The sequence below is a fragment of the Xyrauchen texanus genome, chromosome 2 (genome assembly GCF_025860055.1).
Source record: "Xyrauchen texanus isolate HMW12.3.18 chromosome 2, RBS_HiC_50CHRs, whole genome shotgun sequence".
In the NCBI taxonomy this organism is placed as follows: Eukaryota; Metazoa; Chordata; class Actinopteri; order Cypriniformes; family Catostomidae; genus Xyrauchen; species Xyrauchen texanus.
Window position 1 is genome coordinate 38,076,328 of NC_068277.1, and position 21,311 is coordinate 38,097,638.

A 21,311-nucleotide genomic window follows, 5' to 3' on the forward strand; every position below is an offset into this window, starting at 1 on the left:
TACTGATTACCTAATGAACTACACTTTTACAGCATTTATTAATCTTAGTTAATGTTAATTTCAACATATACTAATGCATTTTGAAAATCAAAAGTTGTATATGTTAACATTAGTTAATGCACTATGAACAAACGGTAACTACCAATGAACAATTGTATTTTTATAAACTAATATTAACAGAGATTATTAAATGCTCCAAAAATATTGTTCATTGTGAGTTCATGATAACTAGTGCATTAACTAATATTCAATAATGGAACCTCAATGTAAAGCGTTACCAGTTCTTTTAAGGTATATAATGAAATCTTTATAAAAACACAATCTTGCATTTACATGAATAGATACGTGAAAGGTAGTAACCTGATATTGTTACTTTAAGGAGCCATTTCTACCAGATCTTACCCTTAATATTAGTGTTGTTGGTGTAACCAAATGTAGTAAGGTTGATTCAGTGATGCAAAATAATATTTTTTACTTGAATAAAACGTGATCCCTTAGATTTCACCACATTAAGCTAATTTTTAAGGTTTAGTTTTTTCATACATTTAACCAGTTGTGCTCTGCTTGGAATGTTCAGTCTATAGTAACACTATATAAATGTACTTCTGCTTATCATTCTGTTATCAACAGTATTAAATTCTCATCTGCAGTGAGTCTGTGTTTGCTTCTGTAGTAAGAATTTTCCTCAACTTTGATAGTTTGTGGCTTTCATTTTTTATCTGCTGTGTGCTGCTGTAAAATTGCTTGACTCTGTGACAAATGTGCATTTGTACAGTAAGAGGAGAGTTTATGTGACCAAAGTTGAGAATGGTTTTATCTGTAGTCAGTGCTCAGGTCGCTGTACGTTGTTGTGTTCTGCTCTGGCTTTTTCAGCCTGCAGAGATTGTTTATCTGACTTCACCATTTGTCCTATTGAGCCGCTGTTTCCTGCCCTCAGGGGTCTATACTCACACTAACAGCTCACATCACAAACACACCCACATAAAATTCACATAGCAGGCACAAATATGAAGGGAAACTGTAGCCTAAGCCTGAAATACTTTTAAGTAGTTACATTTCTAGTATGAATATAATCACATACAAAATCTGACAATTCTATTGAACTTAAAAGTATTTTATGATTAAAAAAAAAGCTTTTTTTGGCATTACACATTTACAGTAGCATATTGTTTTGGATGTCAGGTTATTACAATTTGCTTCAATGTGCATAATCAAAGGACTCTTTGTATTCTCTGTTAAGGAGGGACAATTACAATTGGCTTTTTGTCCTTTTATGTTTGATAATTTGATTTGGTCTAATCGAGTTTCTATTCAGGGGAACTGCCAAAAGTGTTTTGGTTTGTGAACACAGACATCTCTGTCATCACTTGATGGGCAGAGGGTCAGAGTGTCACGTTTGCTTAGGTGAGAAAGCCAAAAACACCTGTTTTGCCATGTTATTTTTAGTGGGTAAAGTCATAAATTTAGCTCTGCAGTACTTGGTATTTTTTCACAGCACTTGTAAGATACTCTTACAGCCAAGTCTTCGTCGAACTGTTGATTTCTTGGCTTGAGTGTTGATATCAGACATCATGTTCATGGAACACAGTGAATTCTATTACAGATGAATGATTTATTTAAAAAAGTTTTTTTTAGCTAGAATTGTTTTTGGATGGCAATTTTAACATTTCTTCAGATGGTACAGTGGGCCCTCATGCCTTAGCTTCAGCAAAGTTTTCCCTGGAAATAATGTTAAAACCAAAGAGCTAATGACATGATATCCATTGATTTATTTATTTATGATTTGGCCACTTGAACAATATAACTATCTGCATTATAGCATGAATTTTTATCATATTTGGAATATTTTTAAGGTTAACTAACAGATCTCATGTCTGACATATATATATATATATATATATATATATATATATATATATATATATATATATATATATATATATATTATATATATATATATATATACACACACACTGTAAAGTTTCAACACACTGTAAACCCCTAAAGTTGTCATATCTGTAAAAAAAAGTTGTCTTAATTAAGTATTACTTGAAATATCAAGTTTTGGACTCAACTTAAATATATATAATTTAAATTCATTGAACTTATTTTTTCTTAAAAATCCATAGACTTAAGATTTGAAATGTTAATAACTCAAAATACTGAGAGCAAAATTTAGGCTATGTAGAATACCCAAAATCCATTGCTGCTTGAATTATGTTTCCTTGGTCAGAGGGAACAGATTGGGGAATTCAAATAATTGTTATTAAGAATTCATAGATGTTTGAGCTCTTTTGTTGTATTATTTATGCTTTGTTGCAAATAGTTGTTTGGTTTAATGTCACCATTAGGGTAATCTATGTCTCTTTGGTCAAGTTGGGCCGAGGTCACAGAAACTCAGTTCTCTTTTGACACTTTTCCACTGCATGTTATGGTTAGACTCGCATCAACTCTACTCGCTTTACTTTTCTGAGCTTGCTGTTCCACTGCAGTTTAGTGGCGCCTCAACGTGGGTGTGATTATAGGCTGATCGTCATAGTTGCGCCGCCTCTACTGCAGTGACATCATCTTAAACACAACACAAACTGACCAAAACAATAACACTACCGCTAGCTGTTAGCTACGAGCTCATTGTGCTGCATAAAGCAGTTTTTGCATGGTGATTTTACACAAGTGTAACTGTTAAATTGGCCTGGTTGTTTTAGAAGCATGCTTCTAGTAGCTGGTCAACTAAATAAAGTGAGGCTTTCAAGTAGAGTATAGAGTTAACATAACAAAACATTCCATCCTCCATCATGGTTCAACGCCAGTCCAGGGCACTCTCCCTCCCATTACTCGCCGGTTTAGATAGAGTCCATTTGGTTGAACCACTTCCACTTTTTCTTGATAGTTCTGTAGTCACTTTTTAAAAAAAAATCACTTTTCTCTACACTGTTGGTAGGTCTGGTGGTAGCCGTGTGTGGCCAACAGCTGAGACACTTCCTGAGAGACTTTATAATTTTGCTCATCATTAACGAGTGGACCGTCTGCACATCGTTTATTGTCCACGGCATGGTTTTGCGCACAACCATTTCTTTATTCACAGTTCGAAAGTTGCGTTAACAAATGATACTGCTATCCCTGTTACTAACTTTAAAACTAGCATGTTGATGTCGCGTGTCGGAAATCCAGTGAAGCTGGTAGTGACTATTCTCTCCGACCAATCAGTGATCTGCAGGATTTTGACGACACATTTAGTATCGGCTCAGCCCGCTTGGAACCTCGACTGAGGAGGTACCAGGTACTATCCACAGTGGAATTCTTAATAACAATTATTTAAATTCCCCAATCTGTTCCCTCTGACCAAGGAAACATAATTAAAGCAGCAATGGATTGTGGGTATTCCACATAGCCTAGATTTTGCACCCAGTAGTTTGAGTTATTAACCTTTCAAATCTTAAAACCCCAACATTTTGAGCAGAGTCGAGTGTTGCAGTGGAAAAGCCCCATTAGTGCATGTATACATTTCTGTAAAGAAATATTTAATAACTGACCTAGAATCTGTTATAATCTTTATTTGAGTTGTGCTGTTGTTTGATCTAAAATTGAATTAGTTCAATTAAAATGTACAACAGTAGAAACAACATTATTTAAATTCATATCTGAGTGAAGTCCTCTTGGATCTACTAAACTCAGCTTAAATAGTTAAGTTCACTACTTGAAAACAAAGTTAATTGAACTTATATATTCAAGTTATGGGAGACCCCATTACTCAATGGAATTGAGGGAACATGTTTACTCAATCAAATGACTGCTTACTAGACTAACTTATTAGGGTTTTCAATGTGTGAGTGTGTGTGTGTGTGTGTGTGTGTGTGTGTGTATATATATATATATATATATACACACACACACACACACATGAATTGATTACAGAGTGAAATTTTTTTAGGGCTTTGGATAAATAAATAGGTTGATCAAATTGTTCTTTAAAGGCTTAAAGTAATTATCAAAATTATGACAGCCAAATCAAACATCTTTATAAGGTCTCGTGTCTGTGCTTGAGGTCTAATGACGTAGGCTGTGACGTGACGGGTGGTTAATTGTGATGGGGTTCAGGGGGAGAAAAGCGATGAAATTAGTTTGGGGAGAAACAAAGAGCTGGAGCGACACATCAAGGCGGATGCTGGAGAAGAGTTCACACACGTAGCTTTGACAAAACCTCTCTCAGTGTGGTGGGATCTTTCAACAGAGACAACAAGTAAGTTTAAACACGTTTTCTCAACAATTCTTTACTTATTTGACACATTTTAACTTTTTAAGATGTGTAATGGAAAGTTCTGAACGGATGTCAAAATAAATATATAAACACTGTGCTGAGTGAAAAGATTGAATAACTTCGCGTTGAAGTGCGCTAACATTTTAGATTCCCTTTGTCCGTTCATGATGTCACGTTAGTTTAACATTTTGTTTCTCAGAAACCCAGTTATTTGCCGAACTACAGCATTTTTGAGCGTCCTGTTAGATTTGTTCGAGTCAGTTCAGCTCTATTGTCCCAGAACGCGTTTATGTTTATGATGCTTAAAATTGCTGACCAGTTAGGCAGCTCACTAGTTTTGAGACACAAACACTTTATTTATTTGTTTATTTATTAATGTTCTTTCTTTACAAAAAGTAGCCTATTTTCTATTTAAAGGGGTTTGTGTCTAGTCCACACTCACCCAAAGTGTTTTTGCTTGTCCTTTATTTTGGCATTATGATTGTAATTGAAGTAGGAAAACAATATCTTAATATTTCAAGTGTGTTTCTGAGTGTGTGTGTGTGTGAGAGAGAGAGAGAGAGAGAGTGTGTGTGTGTGTGTGTGTGTGTGTGTGTGTGTGTGTGTGTGTGTGTGTGTGTGTATGTATTTGTGTGTGTGTGTGTGTGTGTTCATGTTTATTTGGTTTACGAGGACAATTTTTTAGGTTACAAACTGGTAATTACAAGGGTAATGTACAATAAATGTGGTTTATGATGACATTTATAGTGTCCCCATAATTTAAATAGCTTAAAAAACACACTAAACAATGTTTTATTGAAAATGTAAAAATGCAGAATGTTTTTTGTGAGGTTTAGCGGATAGAATCTATAGTTTGTACAGTATAAAAACCATTATGTCTATGGAAAGTCCTCATAATGATAGGTAGACCAACATGTGTGTGTGTTGGCTGGTTTGGGGGGTTTATGAGGACATTTTTTAGGTTACAAACTGGTAATTGCAAGGGTATTATGCTATAAATTTGGTTTATGAGGAAATTTCTAGTGTCCCCATTATTCAAATAACTTAAAACATACTAAACTATGTTTTTTTTGAAAATGTATAAATGCAGAACTTTTTGTGAATGTTAGGTTTAGGGGAAATAATCTATAGTTCATACAGTATAAAAACCATTATATCTATGGAGAGTCCTCATAATGATAGGTAGAACAACGTGTGTGTGTGTGTGTGTGTGTGTGTTCAAGATCATTGTGTATTCAATGCACTTCATTTGCATTCACTCCCTCTCTCTTCTGTTCAATGGGGTGATTAAAGTGAGCATGGTCAAAGGGTGCAGGGCAGAAAGGAAGAGGATAGCATTCCATTTTTTTTCCTGCTCTTTCAGAGACCTTTTTGCCTGACCTGCATTCTGACCTGCCCAGTCTTTCATTTCTCTTTGACACTTTTGGGGCCTTTTCATCCTGAGAGGAACTCCCATTAAATGGATTAAATTCGAAACTATACCACTCCACAGCACTTCATCAAAGTTGTAACCATTCAAACTTTTGGCCTCTGTCCTGTTTTGGTGTGTCTGAAACAGAGACTTAAAGGTCAAACATTGTATGAAATAAATATTTTGTCCCATTTGATTTAATAATTATAGGTGATATATATATCACTAAAGCAACAGTATTTGTATTTATCCTTTCAGAATATATTTATAACTGGCTTTGTTAGCCATATGAATTTCATATGCATTAAAGGGTTTATTTCACATTTCCTAGGACAAATGGAGTGTGTTTCACCATACTTTTGCCCTCTGCATAATAGCTACTGTTCATGCTTTTAAGCATCAAAGATGTCTCGATCTCTTGAAATGTCTGTGTATTCCAACAGGGAGTGTATATAAAGGCCAGAGTTGGTGTCTTAGTCACTGATGTTTATATATGTTGATTTAAGTGAGTCAGTGTGTGTTTGTGTCTGCGTGCCTCAAAATTCTCAAATTCTCTAGCCTCCAGCTGTACACTGTTCACAGTTTCTGTCAGAAAGCATTTGGTGTAACACTTACCTAATGCTTTACAGAACTGAGTCTGTGACAGCATTTGTGTGTGTGTGTGTGTGTGTGTGTGTGTGTGTGTGTGTGTGTGTGTGTGTGCGTGTATTTATCACTTTGTGGGGACCAAATGTCCCCATAAGGATAGTAAAACCCGAAATTTTTGACCTTGTGGGGACATTTTGTTGGTCCCCATGAGGAAAACAGCTTATAAATCATACTAAATTATGTTTTTTGAAAATGTAAAAATGCAGAATGTTTTCTGTGAGTGTTAGGTTTAGGGGTAGGGTTAGGTTTAGGGGATAGAATATAAAGTTTGTACAGTATAAAATCCATTATGTCTATGGAAAGTCCCCATAAAACATGGAAACACAACATGTGTGTGTGTGTGTGTGTGTGTGTGTGTGTGTGTGTGTGTGTGTGTGCATGTGTGGACATCACACAGATGCACATGCCCATCAGAAAGAATGATGGTAGAGTCACAATGATTTATGACTGCTAGCTTCAAATGTGTTTTGGAGTAAACCTTGTGCTGAGGTAAACTTAAACAGCTGTTCTTGGATTGAAGACTGTCTCCAGACCTCTGTGTCTCTCTCCTCCCCATATCTGTCTGTCTGTCTGTGGTTAAGATGACTGATAAAACCAGTAATGACTTAAACTCCCCCTATACTGTGTCTCTGAAGACTGCGCGAATTTGTCTCACTACCAGCTCAGCCTCAAGCGCCTGCTTCGATTCAGGCTTAAAGAAAGCACCTCTGTTTATTATAGTCTTTACAGAAAACAGAACACCTGTAATAGAATTAAAGAGCTGCTGAAAGGAGAGGCTCCAAATGAAAATATGTAATTGAAAAAGCGGTGCTGATAAGCATGAAACCATGCCATATGTCTGACTATGAGTGAAGTAGGGTTTTTTCTGCTATGTAAATGAGTTGGAAGTCCAGATGGTTGTGCAGGGAGAAACTCACACACTCAAACAGTGGGTGCTGAATCACACTGAAAAGATAAGAGGGGAGGAGAGAGGAGAAACTGTGTGTGTCAAGCGGTCCTGCATTCCTCCTTGCTTGTGATAATGGAAGCCCCATGGCATATGATGAGTGAGTTAGGTCCACATAGTGTGTAAGCAATGGGGCTTTTAAAGGGCTTTCTACACATATGTGAGTGCGAATGTATGTGTGCGTGCATACTGGACCCAGCGGGTCAGAACAGCCTCTATCTTACACACACACACACACACACATTTTATACTGTACAAACTATCTATTCTATCCCCTAAACCTAACCCTCACAGAAAACTGAATATTTACATTTTCAAAAATATATAATTTAGTATGATTTTTAAGCCTTTTGGTTTATGAGGAAACCTGAGGTCAGGGATTAAAAAAGGGTTCAAGGAACGAAAAGTTTTGCAGAACGTAAAAAAAAATTTAACGTATTGATTTTCAGCTGTTCCAGAATGAAAAGGTTATTTTTTAAATGCTGGTAACCGGTTATTTATTTATTTATTTTCGGTAATTTTTTCATGAAACTAAAGGCCAAAATGTTTATCACAGTAATTTTTGGGAATTACACCACTTCATGTTGCCCGGATAAATGAAACATGAGCTTTGATTCTGAAGGAAACTGCAGCATCACACATTTCTTTGCATAATTGCCCGTTGTGGATGTCACATTCTGTGAATGAAGACCTTTTTAACAACTATGTATAATTACTACATATACTTACAAGGCTAATTAAGATACAAAGAAAACATTGGAGGTAAAACTACATTTCTCAGTTGTTTCCAAGTCTTGTTACATATGATGCATTAATACAGATTTGATTCTGCAGGGTTTTGACTCATAAGCCGATCTGTAATTAAAATGATACGTAACTGTTAATTAACTGAATGCTTGTCATGATTTCATTGCTGATAAATCCTCCACACAGGAAAAAAAAAATATTGCACATTTTTGCTTATTTTTTGTTTGGCAAGTGGCTTATTTTGAACTTGTTTGTCCAGACCAGGTTGCTTGTAACTCTTGTAAGATTTGGCAGTATTGCAACTTTTATTTCATCCACCTCTTAGCACAGAGTACTGTACTTTTTAAAAGAACATTATTAACCATTCTTTTATTTTGTTCTAACCGGTAACCTTTTGGAAAGGAGGCTGTGGAACTTCTAAACCAGAGTGGTTCAATATAAAATACAGTTTTTGCTCAGAATGAACCTAAATGAAAATCATTTTGTTTTTAGTCGCTGCTTGAGGTGTCCTCATGAACCATGTTTATAGCATAATTACATGTGTATAATCTAGAATAGTGCTAGTGAATAGTCCTTGTAAATCATATATACCTGAACACACACTCACACATTGCACAAAGAATACTGCCTGATGAGAGATTTTGGAGAAAGGTGAGGAGGGGACATTTTTGTACACAGAGAGGGGGTGAAGACATTTTTGGGCCAGGAAAGTGGGGGTTGGGATACTTGAGATTTGTGGTTTCTGAGAGAGGTTAGTCACGCTCTGCTGAACGCCTGACACTTAATTATTGTTTGGAGGGAGCTGCTGGATTTAGTGGGTCAACAGAATATTTTATAAACTGCTTTAGAGGAGCATTGAGTGTCTTCTTCTCAGGCTGGTCCTATTGAAAGCCAAAGAGTGAAAGGAAAAAGAGAGGTAGAAAGGATTTTTACTGCCTCGGCTTATGGTGACCTATAAAGGCCTCGTGCCGATGTGATGAGGGCTACCATTTGTGCTTGAACAAGAGTTAGAGTTGAAAGAGATATTGAGAGTGAAGTTCCTGTTGTCTCTGAAAGTCCAGAATATTCCACACACATGCAACAGTTAGCTGCTGACAAACATGTGAACAGATGTGTCAGCACTGCCCTCCAGAATGGAACGGTCAATGTGAGAGTGAGAGGGGATGAGTGAATGGACATATTGACTGGTTACAAATAGAGATTAGGTGAGGGTGGCATGAAATGACATGATTGTGGAAGCATTTTTGCAAAAAGTTGTTATGTGGTTCCTTACACGTATCACAGCAGATCCGAGGTGAAATTTCCCCTTTGTGGTGCTTAAAGCAAGTAACATTTTCTCCCAAACATATGAGGTTGTTAAGGTTAATGCTCTATCGAGTTTTAAAACCTACCTACCACCATACCCTAAACCTTAAGCCTAAATGTATCCGATAGTGTCATTAAATGCAAATGTGGCATGAAAAACTTAATTGCTGAAGCAACTACGTAATTGTGTCGTGCTTTTACGACCCTGTTTACACCTGCTATAAAGATGCATTTCAGGTGATCTGATCACAATTGAACAGAGCTAAATACAGGTGTAAACGGGGTTTAACACATTTTTTGATCAGATCACAAAACCCACATACGGAGGTAGTAAAAACGTAAGTGAACACCATTGAAATGTAAATACTAAATGGTCCAGAACGCATCCTGAAAAGCAGCAAAGCACCACACCTCACCTATCAATCAACCGTTGTACAAAAACAAAAGTTTAAACTTTTCCAGTTATGCTAGATTAATTTTACCAGGTAAGTGCCACGATATGTGCAACGAGCCACATTAAAAGCATTTTGCAAAAATGTTGTTATAGTAACATGATTCTATGAGACCAGGTTCCCAAAGAGAGAGAGAGGAGACTTGTTTGGCCTAATAGGTGCTTAATTATCCTCAAAGACATTACAATAACCCTTTTCATAATTTCTGCTCCTTCTGAAAGCTTTCAGCAGTCTTTTATTGCATCTTATAGAAACCATCCTCTTTCAACAGGAGATCAGCATTTGTTACCATTAATTACTTTTCCTGCTAACAGACCTTCACACACTCGAAACAAGGGATGTCTTGATGAAAAAGTCACTCTCACATTGACAGTGGTGCTGAGTTGTTAGTAAAAGTGTCTGTGGGAAGCCGTGTGTGTGAATGTGAGTTCTGTAATCTGTGTGGGTCCATATATGTGTGTGTACTTCTCTGTGTGAGCTGCTGGTTCAGTCCCTTTGCCTTCATATCCACAGAGGGTTCCGGAAGAATGCCGTCCTGTGGCAATGATTCTTTTCTCCTCAGACAATACACTCCTGCTATCTACCAGCACGCAGACGAGCCATCGCCATGGAGATCACAAACATGGGCTAAAGAGTGCACTCGCACAGCCAGTGTCACAGATATAAACAAAACATCCATATATGGAGATGCTGTCTTCACTCACACACAGTGATATAATGTGGAGAAAGTACACTCATTTATTAGCAAATAAATCACTTTCTTAACCCTTTAAGCTCTGATGGGCCTGTGAAAAAAATACAAAATAATAATCTAAATATTAATAGGTAATAGGTATAGTTTTTAAGCTTAGAAGCTGCACTTTACATTGCATGTAGGCATTATGACCAAAACTCTTCAAGTTCTTTGAATTTCTCTGATAAATCAGAGGTGTTCCATTTTTATATTTTATAAATAATTTTGCACTGCATTTACAGTATTATTGTAATCTGTAAAAGCATCAAACTGATCAAATAGCCATGTGTCATATGTCGTTGTAAAGCTCTCAGAGTAGAATACAATCTGTTTATCACTATACAATCTCACAGACAAAAATATAGCAAGTAATAGCTAATTACATGTCTTTGACATACACATTACATGTAAACAGGAGTTGCTTATATTCTGCATCTTTTTTATAACTTTACAAAAAATAAATAGATCATAAAATATCACATACCATTACTTAGAGGATGTGATTATCTTTAAAACGAGCCTATACACAACATAGATCAGTAGGCAATCCTCACGAAGCACAATGTACACACAGCACATAATGTGCTCTCTGGCTAAAAATAAGTTGTCCAGTGTCATGGAATCGTATTGGGATTCGTTTAGCTGTAACCAGAGGTGGAAGTCATCCAAATATGGGCAGAGAGGATTGTTCACTCTAATTAAATATGGCCACCAGGAGATAGCACCAAGTATATGACACAGACTCTATAGATGGCTCTAAAGTGTGGAGATATTGTTACTGTCATTTTTCTATTTGCATGTGTAATTAGTTTTTAAGTACAATTATTATGTTTTATTTGTTTAGAAATGTTTTTGGACACTAGTCATTTTTGTAATGATATAACTTTAGATTTCTTTGTAATATCAACACAAAATTGTTCTCAGGTACAGGTGACATGTTTGGGAACAAATAAAAGCAGTTTTTCAGAGCTACCTTATTCACACCCTGAGATATACACTCACCAGCCACATTATTAGGTACACATGAACTTCTACTTATTCATGCGATTATCTAATCCACCAATCACGTGTCAGCAGTGTTACTGGGTTACTGTCAGCTTGGACCAGTCTGACGATTCTCCTCTGAACTCTGTCATTAACAAGCAGTTTTCCCCAACAGAACTGCCGCTCACTGGATGTTTTTTGTTTTTGCACCATTCTCTTTACACTGTAGAGACTGTTGTGCATGAAAATCCCAGGAGATCAGCAGTTACAGAAATACTCAAACCAGCCCATCTGGCTCCAATGATCATGCCACAGCCAAAATCACTGACATCAAATTTTTACCCCATTCTGATGGTTGATGTGAACATTAACTGAAGCTCCTGACCCATATCTGCATGACTGTATACAATACACTGCTGCCACACGATTGGCTGATTAGAATATTGCATGAATATTTTGATGTACAGTTGTTCCTAATAAAGTGGCCGGTTGTAACCCGGACACACACACACACACACACACACACAAGATGAGACAGTCACAATGTCGGATGAAAACTGCTATATTTGCAAAAAGCAGGCAACAGTACAAAAAGGGGCAAGTCAAGTGAAGAATGGTCAAGGGGGAATTGTAGGGTCAAAAGCCGGGGAATCAAAGAGAGTAAAAGGGGCAAATCCGGGAGAGTAGTCGAGGGGAGCGAGGGTCAAAGCCGGGGTAAACAGGATGTATACAAGATGGGACTAGAGGGAGCAAAAGACAGGGGAACAAGAGGAATAGGGGGGCTGGCAAGCTAAGAGGGAATCAAAGAGGAGTCAAAACTAGGCGAGACTAGCGAGGGGCAAAACACGGGAATCTAAATACAATAACCAACCCCAAACAAACGAAAGGATAGTGAGTTATATAGGGGCGAGTGCAGGTGTGAACAATGACAGGTGATGAGACGAGTGCAGGTGAAACTAATGTGTGGAGATAGGAAGCGCGTGAGTGCAAGTGGTCATAATGTTCAGGCTGATGAGCTGGAAGCGAGCACGCTCATGGAGTGCATTTGTGTCAGAGGGGAGATAGTTTACTGAGCGAGAGCTCGTAATAGAAAACCGGGCGTGGAAGCCTGAGGGAGGAAAAAGAGCTGCACGAGCTCAAGGGGGCGGAGCGAGGGAGCGGAAGCGAGCACACTCGTGGAGTGTATGTGTGCGTGCTCGAGGAAGCGGAGATGGGGCAGAGGAAAGGGGTTCAGTGACAGTACTCCCCTCTGAATAGGACGGCTCCTGACGGCCGCGCTCGGCTTCGAGGAGCGCGAGGGAACAGAACCAGCGTGTGAGCTCGGGGGGACAGAACGAGCATGTGAGCTCGAGGGGACAGAACGAGCGTGTAAGCTCGCGGGGGCAGAAGGCACAAAAGGGAAATTAAACAGTCCATGGGGGTCAATGGGCAGTTCAAGGCAAGGTCAGGGGGAACATAGTGGACAGGCGGGTGGTCGGGAGGTCTAGGGGGCAGCCATAGGGCAGAGACTGGGTCAGGAGGTCTGGAAGGCGGACTGGAGGACAGGGACTGGGTCGGGGGGTCTGGAAGGTGACCACCGGACAGGAATAGGGTCCGGAGGCCAGGGAAGAGGCCACAGGACAGGTAGAGGGTCAGGAAGTCCGGGCTGAGCCGTGAAAGGCGGAGCCGTATGAGGCGGCACCATAGGTGGCTCTGGAGGTGGGGTCCTGGAAGGCTCCAGAGGTGGTGCCGACGGAGGCTTTAGGGGCGAAGGCCTGGAAGGCTCTGGAGGTGTAGCCGAAGGAGGCTTTAGGGGCGAAGGCCTGGAAGGCTCTGGAGATGGAGCCAAGGGGGGCTTTAGGGGCGAAGGCCTGGAAGGCTCAGGAAGTGGAGCCCATGGAGGTGGCGCCGTAGGAGGCTCCAGGGGTGAAGCCCTGGAAGGCTCTGGAGGCAGAGCCGAGGGAGGTGACGCCGTGGGAGGTGGCGCCGTAGAAGGCTCCAGGAGTGAAGCCCTGGTAGGCTCTGGAGGCAGAGCTGGGGGAGGTGGCGCCGTAGGAGGCTTGGGAGGCGGAGCCGCAGGAGGCTCGGGAGGCGAATCTCTAGAAGGCTCTGGAGTCTTAGGGAGCAGAGCCGTAGGAGGCTCGGAAGGCGGAGCCGCAGGAGGCTCGGGAGGCGAATCTCTAGAAGGCTCTGGAGTCTTAGGGAGCAGAGCCGTAGGAGGCTCGGGTAGTGGAGCCGTGGAAGGCTCGAGAGGCGGAGCCCTAGGAAGCTCTGGAGTCTTTGGGAGCAGAGCCATGAGGGGCTCGGGAGGTGGAGCCGTAGGAGGCTCTGGAGGGGAGCCGTAGGAGGCTCGGGAGGCAGAGCCGTAGGAGCCTCTAGTGGCCGAGCCCTGGAAGGCTCGAGAGACGAAGCCCTGAGAGGCTTGAGAGGAGGAGGAGCCCTGAAAGACTCGAGAGGGGGAGGCTTGAGAGGGGGAGGAGCCCTGAGAGACTCGAGAGGCGAAGCCGTGAGAGGCTTGAGGGGTGGAGCCATGAAAGACTCGAGGGGCGGAGCCCTGAGAGGCGGAGGAGCCCTGAGAGACTCGAGAGGTGAAGCCGTGAGAGGCTTGAGGGGTGGAGCCATGAAAGACTCGAGAGGCAGAGCCCTGAGAGGCGGAGGAGCCCTGAGAGACTCGAGAGGCGAAGCCGTGAGAGGCTTGAGGGGTGGAGCCATGAAAGACTCGAGAGGCGAAGCCGTGAGAGGCTTGAGGGGTGGAGCCATGAAAGACTCGAGGGATGGAGCCCTGAGAGACTCGAGAGGTGAAGCCGTGAGAGGCTTGGAAGGAGGGGGAGCCCTGAGGGACTTGAGGGGTAGAGCTCTGGGAGGCTCGTGAGGAGGAGCCCTAGGAGGCTCGTGAGGAGGAGCCCTCGGAGGCTCGAGCGGAGGAGCCCTGGGAGGCTCGAGAGGAGGAGCCCTGAGAGACTCGTGAGGCGGAGCCCGGGAGGGCTCTGAGGGGCGAGCAGAGGCTGACAGAGCCGTGGTAGACTCTGAGAGCGGAGCAGAGCCCGGCAGAGCCGTGGAAGACTCTGAGGGCGGAGCAGAACCCGGCAGAGCCGTGGAAGACTCTGGGGGCGGAGCAGAACCCGGCAGAGCCGTGGAAGACTCTGGGGGCGGAGCAGAACCCGGCAGAGCCGTGGAAGACTCTGGGGGCGGAGCAGAACCCGGCAGAGCCGTGGAAGACTCTGGGGGAACCTCTGCGGTCTTGAGCACAAGACGAGACTGGGGAGAAGGGGCCCTCTTCCTTCTCTGACGTCTTCGGCCAACAGGGGATGTGGCCATGGGGACGGTCGAGGCTACAGGCGCTGGCTCGTTGGCCGTGGCAGACCTGGGCGCTGGCTCGTTGGCCGTGGCGGGCATGGGCGCTGGCTCGTTGGCCGTGGCGGGCATGGGCGCTGGCTCGTTGGCCGTGGCGGGCATGGGCGCTAGCTCGTTGTCCGTGGCGGGCATGGGCGCTGGCTCGTTGGCTGTGGCGGGCATGGGCGCTGGCTCTCTGGCCGTGGCAGGCATGGGCGTTGACTCGCTGGCCGTGCCAGGCTTCGAGACTGGGGCCGTTACAGGCTTCGGGGCTAGGGCCGTGTAAGGCTTAAAAACGGGGGCCGTGTAAGGCTTCAAGACAGGGGCCGTGGTAGGCTTCAAGACGGGGGCCGTGGTAGGCTTCAAGACGGGGGCCGTGGTAGGCTTCAAGACGGGGGCCGTGTAAGGCTTCAAGACGGGGGCCTTGGTGTGGAGCGCTGGTTCAGTGTCTACCTCCCCCACAGTAAACGAGGAACCAGCGTACAGTAGGGCGAGGTCAATAAACTGAGCCAGGTTGAGGGAGCAACGACCACCTGGCATGAATGATGAGGTCGGCTCATTCAGTCCACATCGAAAAATGTCTTTCAGAGCCACCTCATCAAAATTCACCTGGTTAGCCAGGGCACAAAAGTCAGTCACAAAAACCTCCAAGGGTTGACTCCCTGACGCTTAACACCAATAGTCGGGCCGCTGGCTCCATAATGTCAAGGGCGGGGTTATGTGTTACACAACCGCTGCCTTGCATAGAAAACCCTTGGTCAGCGTCCGAAGAGCCATAAAACCTCTCCGGGGATGAAGAGCATACGGCGTCAGCGGATGCGTGGAGAGCATCGGCGGGCTCAGGGGCAGACACAGGTGAGACAGGGTGAAATAAACCAGACATAGTACATACCTGCTGCCCCTGGGCATGGCGCTTGGTCGAGTTTCCAAATAGTAGCTCCTCGCGCTGAATGTGATGTGTATCTCCGCTCTAGTGAGCTGTGCGAATCCTTAGCGCGGGGCATTGTGACTGTCTGCGGTGGGGTTGGTTATTTTGTAACCCGGACACACACACACACACAAGATGAGACAGTCACAATGTCGGATGAAAACTGATATATTTGCAAAAAGCAGGCAACAGTACAAAAAGTAGCAAGTCAAGTGAAGAATGGTCAAGGGGGAATTGTAGGGTCAAAAGCCAGGGAATCAAAAAGAGAGCAAGCACAGATGTGAAAACTGAGTCTTTTTAGGCAGAAATCAGCTGGACAGAAGGACAAATACAAAGACACACAGACTCACTCTTGAGAGAAAGTGAACTAGACTGAATTAATGAGGAATGTTCAGTTGTGTTTGTGAGCATCATTTTGGATATTTATTCACGTTGGCTGTCAAAACTGTGTTTAAGTCACAGTAACAAGCCAGTAGAGTGGCAGTGATTTTGGTGCTAAAAACTTATCATAATTCCAAGAAAAAAATATGATTCATGCTACTGTTCCAATGCTGTTACATCATAGTCCTGTGTGATTTTTGTGTTTCATGTGGGCTTTTGTGTCCTGTGGGTGGCTGTAGAAACTGAAGCACTGTAGTGGTACAGTATAATCTGGTGGCAGTATGATTGCAGAGATTCATGTAATCCATTAATGCCAGTCTGTTGGATTCACTCAATGAAGTTTTTAAATAATCATTCTGAAAGATCGTATTTATCAGCTCCATTCATTCATCTCTTATTGGAGAATTGAAATATATAAGCATAGATGTGTAAATAACTGTCCCACCTTGTGATAGCAGTATTTTTAAAAACACCATATTTGGTATTGTTGCAGTTTTACAGAAGTGAAGCATTGCAGCAACTGATCATTTCAGTACTCTATGTACTGGAACGACTTCAGCGATCTGGTAAATAACAGATGTGTGTATGCTGTGCTCGGTTCTAAATGTGTAATAAAATCAATTGAGAACAATTATTCTGTTTTTCAGAATGCGTGGGTTGTTTTCCACCCTCATCGTGGTGCTTGTGGCCTTAATGATCGTGACTACAGAGGCTGGGAAAAACAAGAAAGGTATTAAACATGGCAGAGGCCATCACTCCATCTCTCCTCTCCCCTCATAACTCTGTTTGCGACTTGTGTCATCTGCCCTTTAATCTGTCACTTTGAGCCTTAAACCTACCGACATATTACTGAAAATGAGCTTGGCAGTGCATGAGTGCAAGCAAGTTGTGCACATAAGTAAACTGATCTGAACTTCTGTTGTATTTATGCTGCTTTAAAGGGCAGATAAAACTAGTCAAATGGAATAACTGCTGTCTGTATGTTGTGTGATAGATAAAAGTAAGGGTGGGAAGGGAGGTGCCAACTGCACAGAGTGGCGCTTTGGCAGCTGTGTGGCCAATAATGGGGACTGTGGTCAAGGCATAAGGGAGGGCACCTGTAATGAGCACACCAAGAATGTAAATTGCAAAGTGCCCTGCAACTGGAAGAAAGATTTTGGAGGTGAGTAAAACTATGATAAACCACCAATCAAAAAGCTGCGATGTGAAGCTCCTACACCTTTCACTGTGGTTCAATCTAATGACATTATTCAGACATTGGCATTTCTGTTTGCTTTTTGAAAGTGTATGTTACATAAATGACATCTTTTCTATTATAGATTCATATATATTTCATTTAGTGTTTTTGTGCTGCTCTGTATTTGAGGGTTACTTCAACTTCTGGCAATTTCAAGTCCCTGGGGTTGATTTTTATTAAAACTAACTGATTTTTCATTACAACACATTACACAATGCAACATTTCAAATGAATGCACAGATCAATTAAAAGAGAAAATTGCTGTTAATTGGTTTTACAATTATATGCACATTTTCTTATTATGCAGCAGTATAATAAGAGTATAATAACAATTGTCTAAATGCATAAGTGGACGTATTTCTGGGGGATATGTGGACACTAAAGGAAGCCGTATAGTACAGAAAACTGATAAGTACACACATACACACAAAGGAGGTAATAGATGCTCCAATCTAGGGCACAATACTGCTTATGCACATCCAAAGTGTAAACAGTAAAAGTATGCACATTAAGTGTAAACACATTTCTTCAAAAGTGTGTAAATGTAAGATTATTGTGGGTGCGCAGCATGTAGTTCACGGCATTAAAGAGTTTCTACATCAGTTTATTAAAGCAATCCATTGTTCTGTCAGACACCCCAACATAGTTAATTGACAACACTTTACAAATAAACCTTTGGACTGTCCATAATAACGGGAACATTGCTTACAGCAGGCAATTTAAAGTCCGATCATGACTACAATGGACATTTATTGTTGAATGTGGTGAATTTGTACAGAAGCAATGCTTTAAATAATGAGGTTTTAAATGATTTAAATAATAAGTTTACTCGCTGATAACATACAAATCTTTAAATCTTTTCAAATCTTTGAAATCTTTAATTCATCACTTTAAAATCACCACAGCTATTATATTATATACAAAAAATATACCCTACAAACACACCCTACAAAATGGACAGGATGATCCACTAGTCATCCATCCTGTCCATTTTGTAGGGTGTGTTTCTTTCTATGACTTCTGTCTGCTTGTTTACATCCATCATCTTCATTCAGTCATTGTAATGTTGCCAAACAGCCGATTTAAGTCACTTTTTTGATGGATATGATCTCTGTTATATTTTGGATTTGTGTGTTTAAGCTTCAGTTTCACGTGAATTGAAAGTTCACATTCAGTTCGAGACACATGGCCATTAAAGCACCACGGACACCGTCTGTTACCATAGCAACAGCTCCAGTTCCCACTGAGTTTTCCCATTTAGGTTTACGAAATCTTATGAAAAACTCTTTTATATGATATATTTATACATTATATATAATATTTTTGCCACGTGTAAATAAAGCATCTCACGGTTTTTACCGTGGATTCTAAATTCTTATGGTTAAATTAACAGTGATGTTTTTAATCGCATTTAATAGTAAAACTGTATAATTGTGTCATCCCTAATTCAATGGATACTCTTAAATATTTACAAACATATCAATCATTCTGAAAAATAATATATTATATTTACATTCATTAATGTTTCAGAAAAAAATGACTCTTTCAGAAAATGACAATTCTTACCTGCTTTCCTCACCATGAAAACAACAGATCATTTCTATTTGTACCTTTGACATCTTCACTGACTCTACATATGACTCTTTCTAAATTCATACAGAAGTTTTGTGTGTGTTACAGACCTACAGATCGAAATTACACATGTTGTCAGCCGCTGACTGTCTCTGAATCCTTCATTCATCCGCATGTAAATCAAATACAGCTTTATATCCATTTGGAGACATTTTAAACTGGATAGTTATTTTTAATAAAAAACTGATAATTGCAAGGATTCATACCTGTGAATGTAAATCCACCTCAGCATGATCTATAAAAGCATTTATTAAAATTCTCATCCAGTAAAAATAAACAACTGTTTATGCATCCTGGCCAGCTCCGAGAAAATTAAAAGGAACAACATGACACCGCCGTCTAGTTGAGCGATGCCAACTCGTACAACAGAGGGGGGACTTTAGTTTTTTTTCTCAATATGACAGACTCACAGCCACACAATTGCAAGGTATCTCGTATGAAATTATTTTCAGCATTGACAGGTGCATGATTCCCCTTCACAGCATTGGGGAGGACGTGTGCCCCATGTCTCCCCTAATTCTACGCCAGTGCCTGTGATGCATGTACATGAACTGTTGGACATTGTTAGTAGACAAATAAAAAACTAATAAGAGTGTGAAAAATGTGTGCGGAAAAAAAAGTAACCGAAGTTGAAGAAACACATGTATGTCTGTTGTACCTGTAAATGTGTTATATTATTATGTATACTTTATTATCTCACTTTTTATGCAGCCGACTGCAAGTATAAGTTCAGTAACTGGGGCGAGTGTGATGCAGCCACAAGCAAAAAGAGCCGCTCTGGGATTCTTCAAAAGGCTCTCTTCAATGTTGAATGTCAGCCAACCATCTCTGTCTCCAAACGCTGCAGCACCAAGGTCAAAAACAAACCCAAAGGTACATTCTTAACACCAAGCCCAAAATGTATTTACTCCTCTGAATGATTGTTATACTTAAATGTTATTAAAAAACTTTCACATAAACAGGTTACAATACATTGCACCCAGTTGTTTGGTTTAGTCAGTGGTGACTGTAGTGTAAAGCATATAATCTACTCTGATTTTGTACTCTTGGCCTGTTGGCCATTGTGCTTATTTGTGTGGGACTCTGAAATCAATGTTGAACCTCTGTTCATAAATAAGAGACAGTCTGCAAAAGTATGATGGTAAGTTACCCTAGAAAGGCACTTTTTCCAACCGTAAAAGCCTTTGTTTTTATGGGCCAAACAATTAAAAGCATCTCCCATCCTTAGGGCGTGAGATATATCACTTTTAGCTCATAGGTTTGTCATTAATATGCTTATTTGAGCAATAATAGCAATAATATGTGTCAATCACTTCGCAGGAAAGAAAGGAAAGGGGAAAGGGAACTAAAGAGAGCGAGAGATCCAGAGGAGCATTGAAGACCCGGCGGTCGTCTGTCTTTAATATCTCTACTCAGTGCTCTTCAGAATGAACGTGACTCAACACAGCCACAAACACATAGCCTGTAGTCATTTTCTCTTGGGTTTCTTTAGAAGACTATGACTGAGTAACAACAGAGTAACTGAATCATTACATTACTCTTTCACATGTGAGGGGGAGGGGAGAATAAAATGCTGTTGTTTAGAGTGCGATGCCCTGTAGTTGACCCATTCCTCTGACCCTTTTCACAAGCACTGAGTGCACTCTCTCTCTCTCTCTCTCTCTCTCTCTCTCTCTCTCTCTGTACCATCATCTAAGCCTCAGGCCTCTCATTTGTTAAAGAACAACACAATCGGTAGATATAAATCAGACACATCTATTTTTATAACTGTTTCACTTACAAATTTGGTTTTTGTAAAATTGTATAATTACAGTATTATATTTCTAGTGGGGTAAATAAGTAGTGTTTGAATAAGTCCCTTCTCTTTTTGTAGCCATAAATCTGAGGAGTGTTGTTTCATAAAATGATTTTTCTTTTCTTTTTCTATAAAAAGTTGTAGTTCATGTAAGGATTGTTTTTGTGAAAATATCCCAATGCAGTTTGTTTTTCCTTTTGACTTGATGACTGTGTTACTAATATATCTAAGAGGTGACGGAGGGTTATAATATGGAACAAGTATTAAACTCAATGGACTCCACAGAGACAAGTCCCCTCTTTCTACAGTATAAACCATTTTAATTTGTAAGAACAGTTTATAAGAATTTTAGAAATACAGTGAAGTTTTGTTATTGAGCTTTGTGTTATATGTACCTAAAGGTAAAATATTAACAACAGTTCATTATTAAAGACTCCTGTGTCCCCAATATTTTGTTTTGCACAAACTATTTGTAGTTACCAAGCTGTGTCCCAAATCTCATATTTTTGCACTTTTTTATGCCAATTGACTGAAAGTAGTGT

General features: G+C 40.9%; 1 protein-coding gene across 1 annotated transcript; it reads left to right on the plus strand.

Moving 5' to 3' along the window:
• Positions 1-4,110: 4,110 nt before the first annotated feature.
• On the plus strand, positions 4,111-21,202 carry mdka (midkine a). The gene is made up of 5 exons (XM_052151297.1): positions 4,111-4,240; positions 16,753-16,835; positions 17,100-17,267; positions 19,686-19,847; positions 20,295-21,202. The coding sequence occupies exons 2-5, from the start codon at positions 16,754-16,756 to the stop codon at positions 20,321-20,323; spliced, it is 441 nt and encodes a 146-aa protein (XP_052007257.1). The 5' UTR covers positions 4,111-4,240; position 16,753; the 3' UTR covers positions 20,324-21,202.
• Positions 21,203-21,311: the final 109 nt, after the last annotated feature.

Excerpts from the sequence above, each read along its gene's own strand:
- mdka (XM_052151297.1), top strand. The coding sequence starts at position 16,754 with ATGCGTGGGTTGTTTTCCACCCTCATCGTGGTGCTTGTGGCCTTAATG. Across the intron at positions 16,836-17,099 it reads GGCTGGGAAAAACAAGAAAG|ATAAAAGTAAGGGTGGGAAG; the intron begins GTATTAAACATG and ends GTTGTGTGATAG. Across the intron at positions 17,268-19,685 it reads CTGGAAGAAAGATTTTGGAG|CCGACTGCAAGTATAAGTTC; the intron begins GTGAGTAAAACT and ends CTTTTTATGCAG.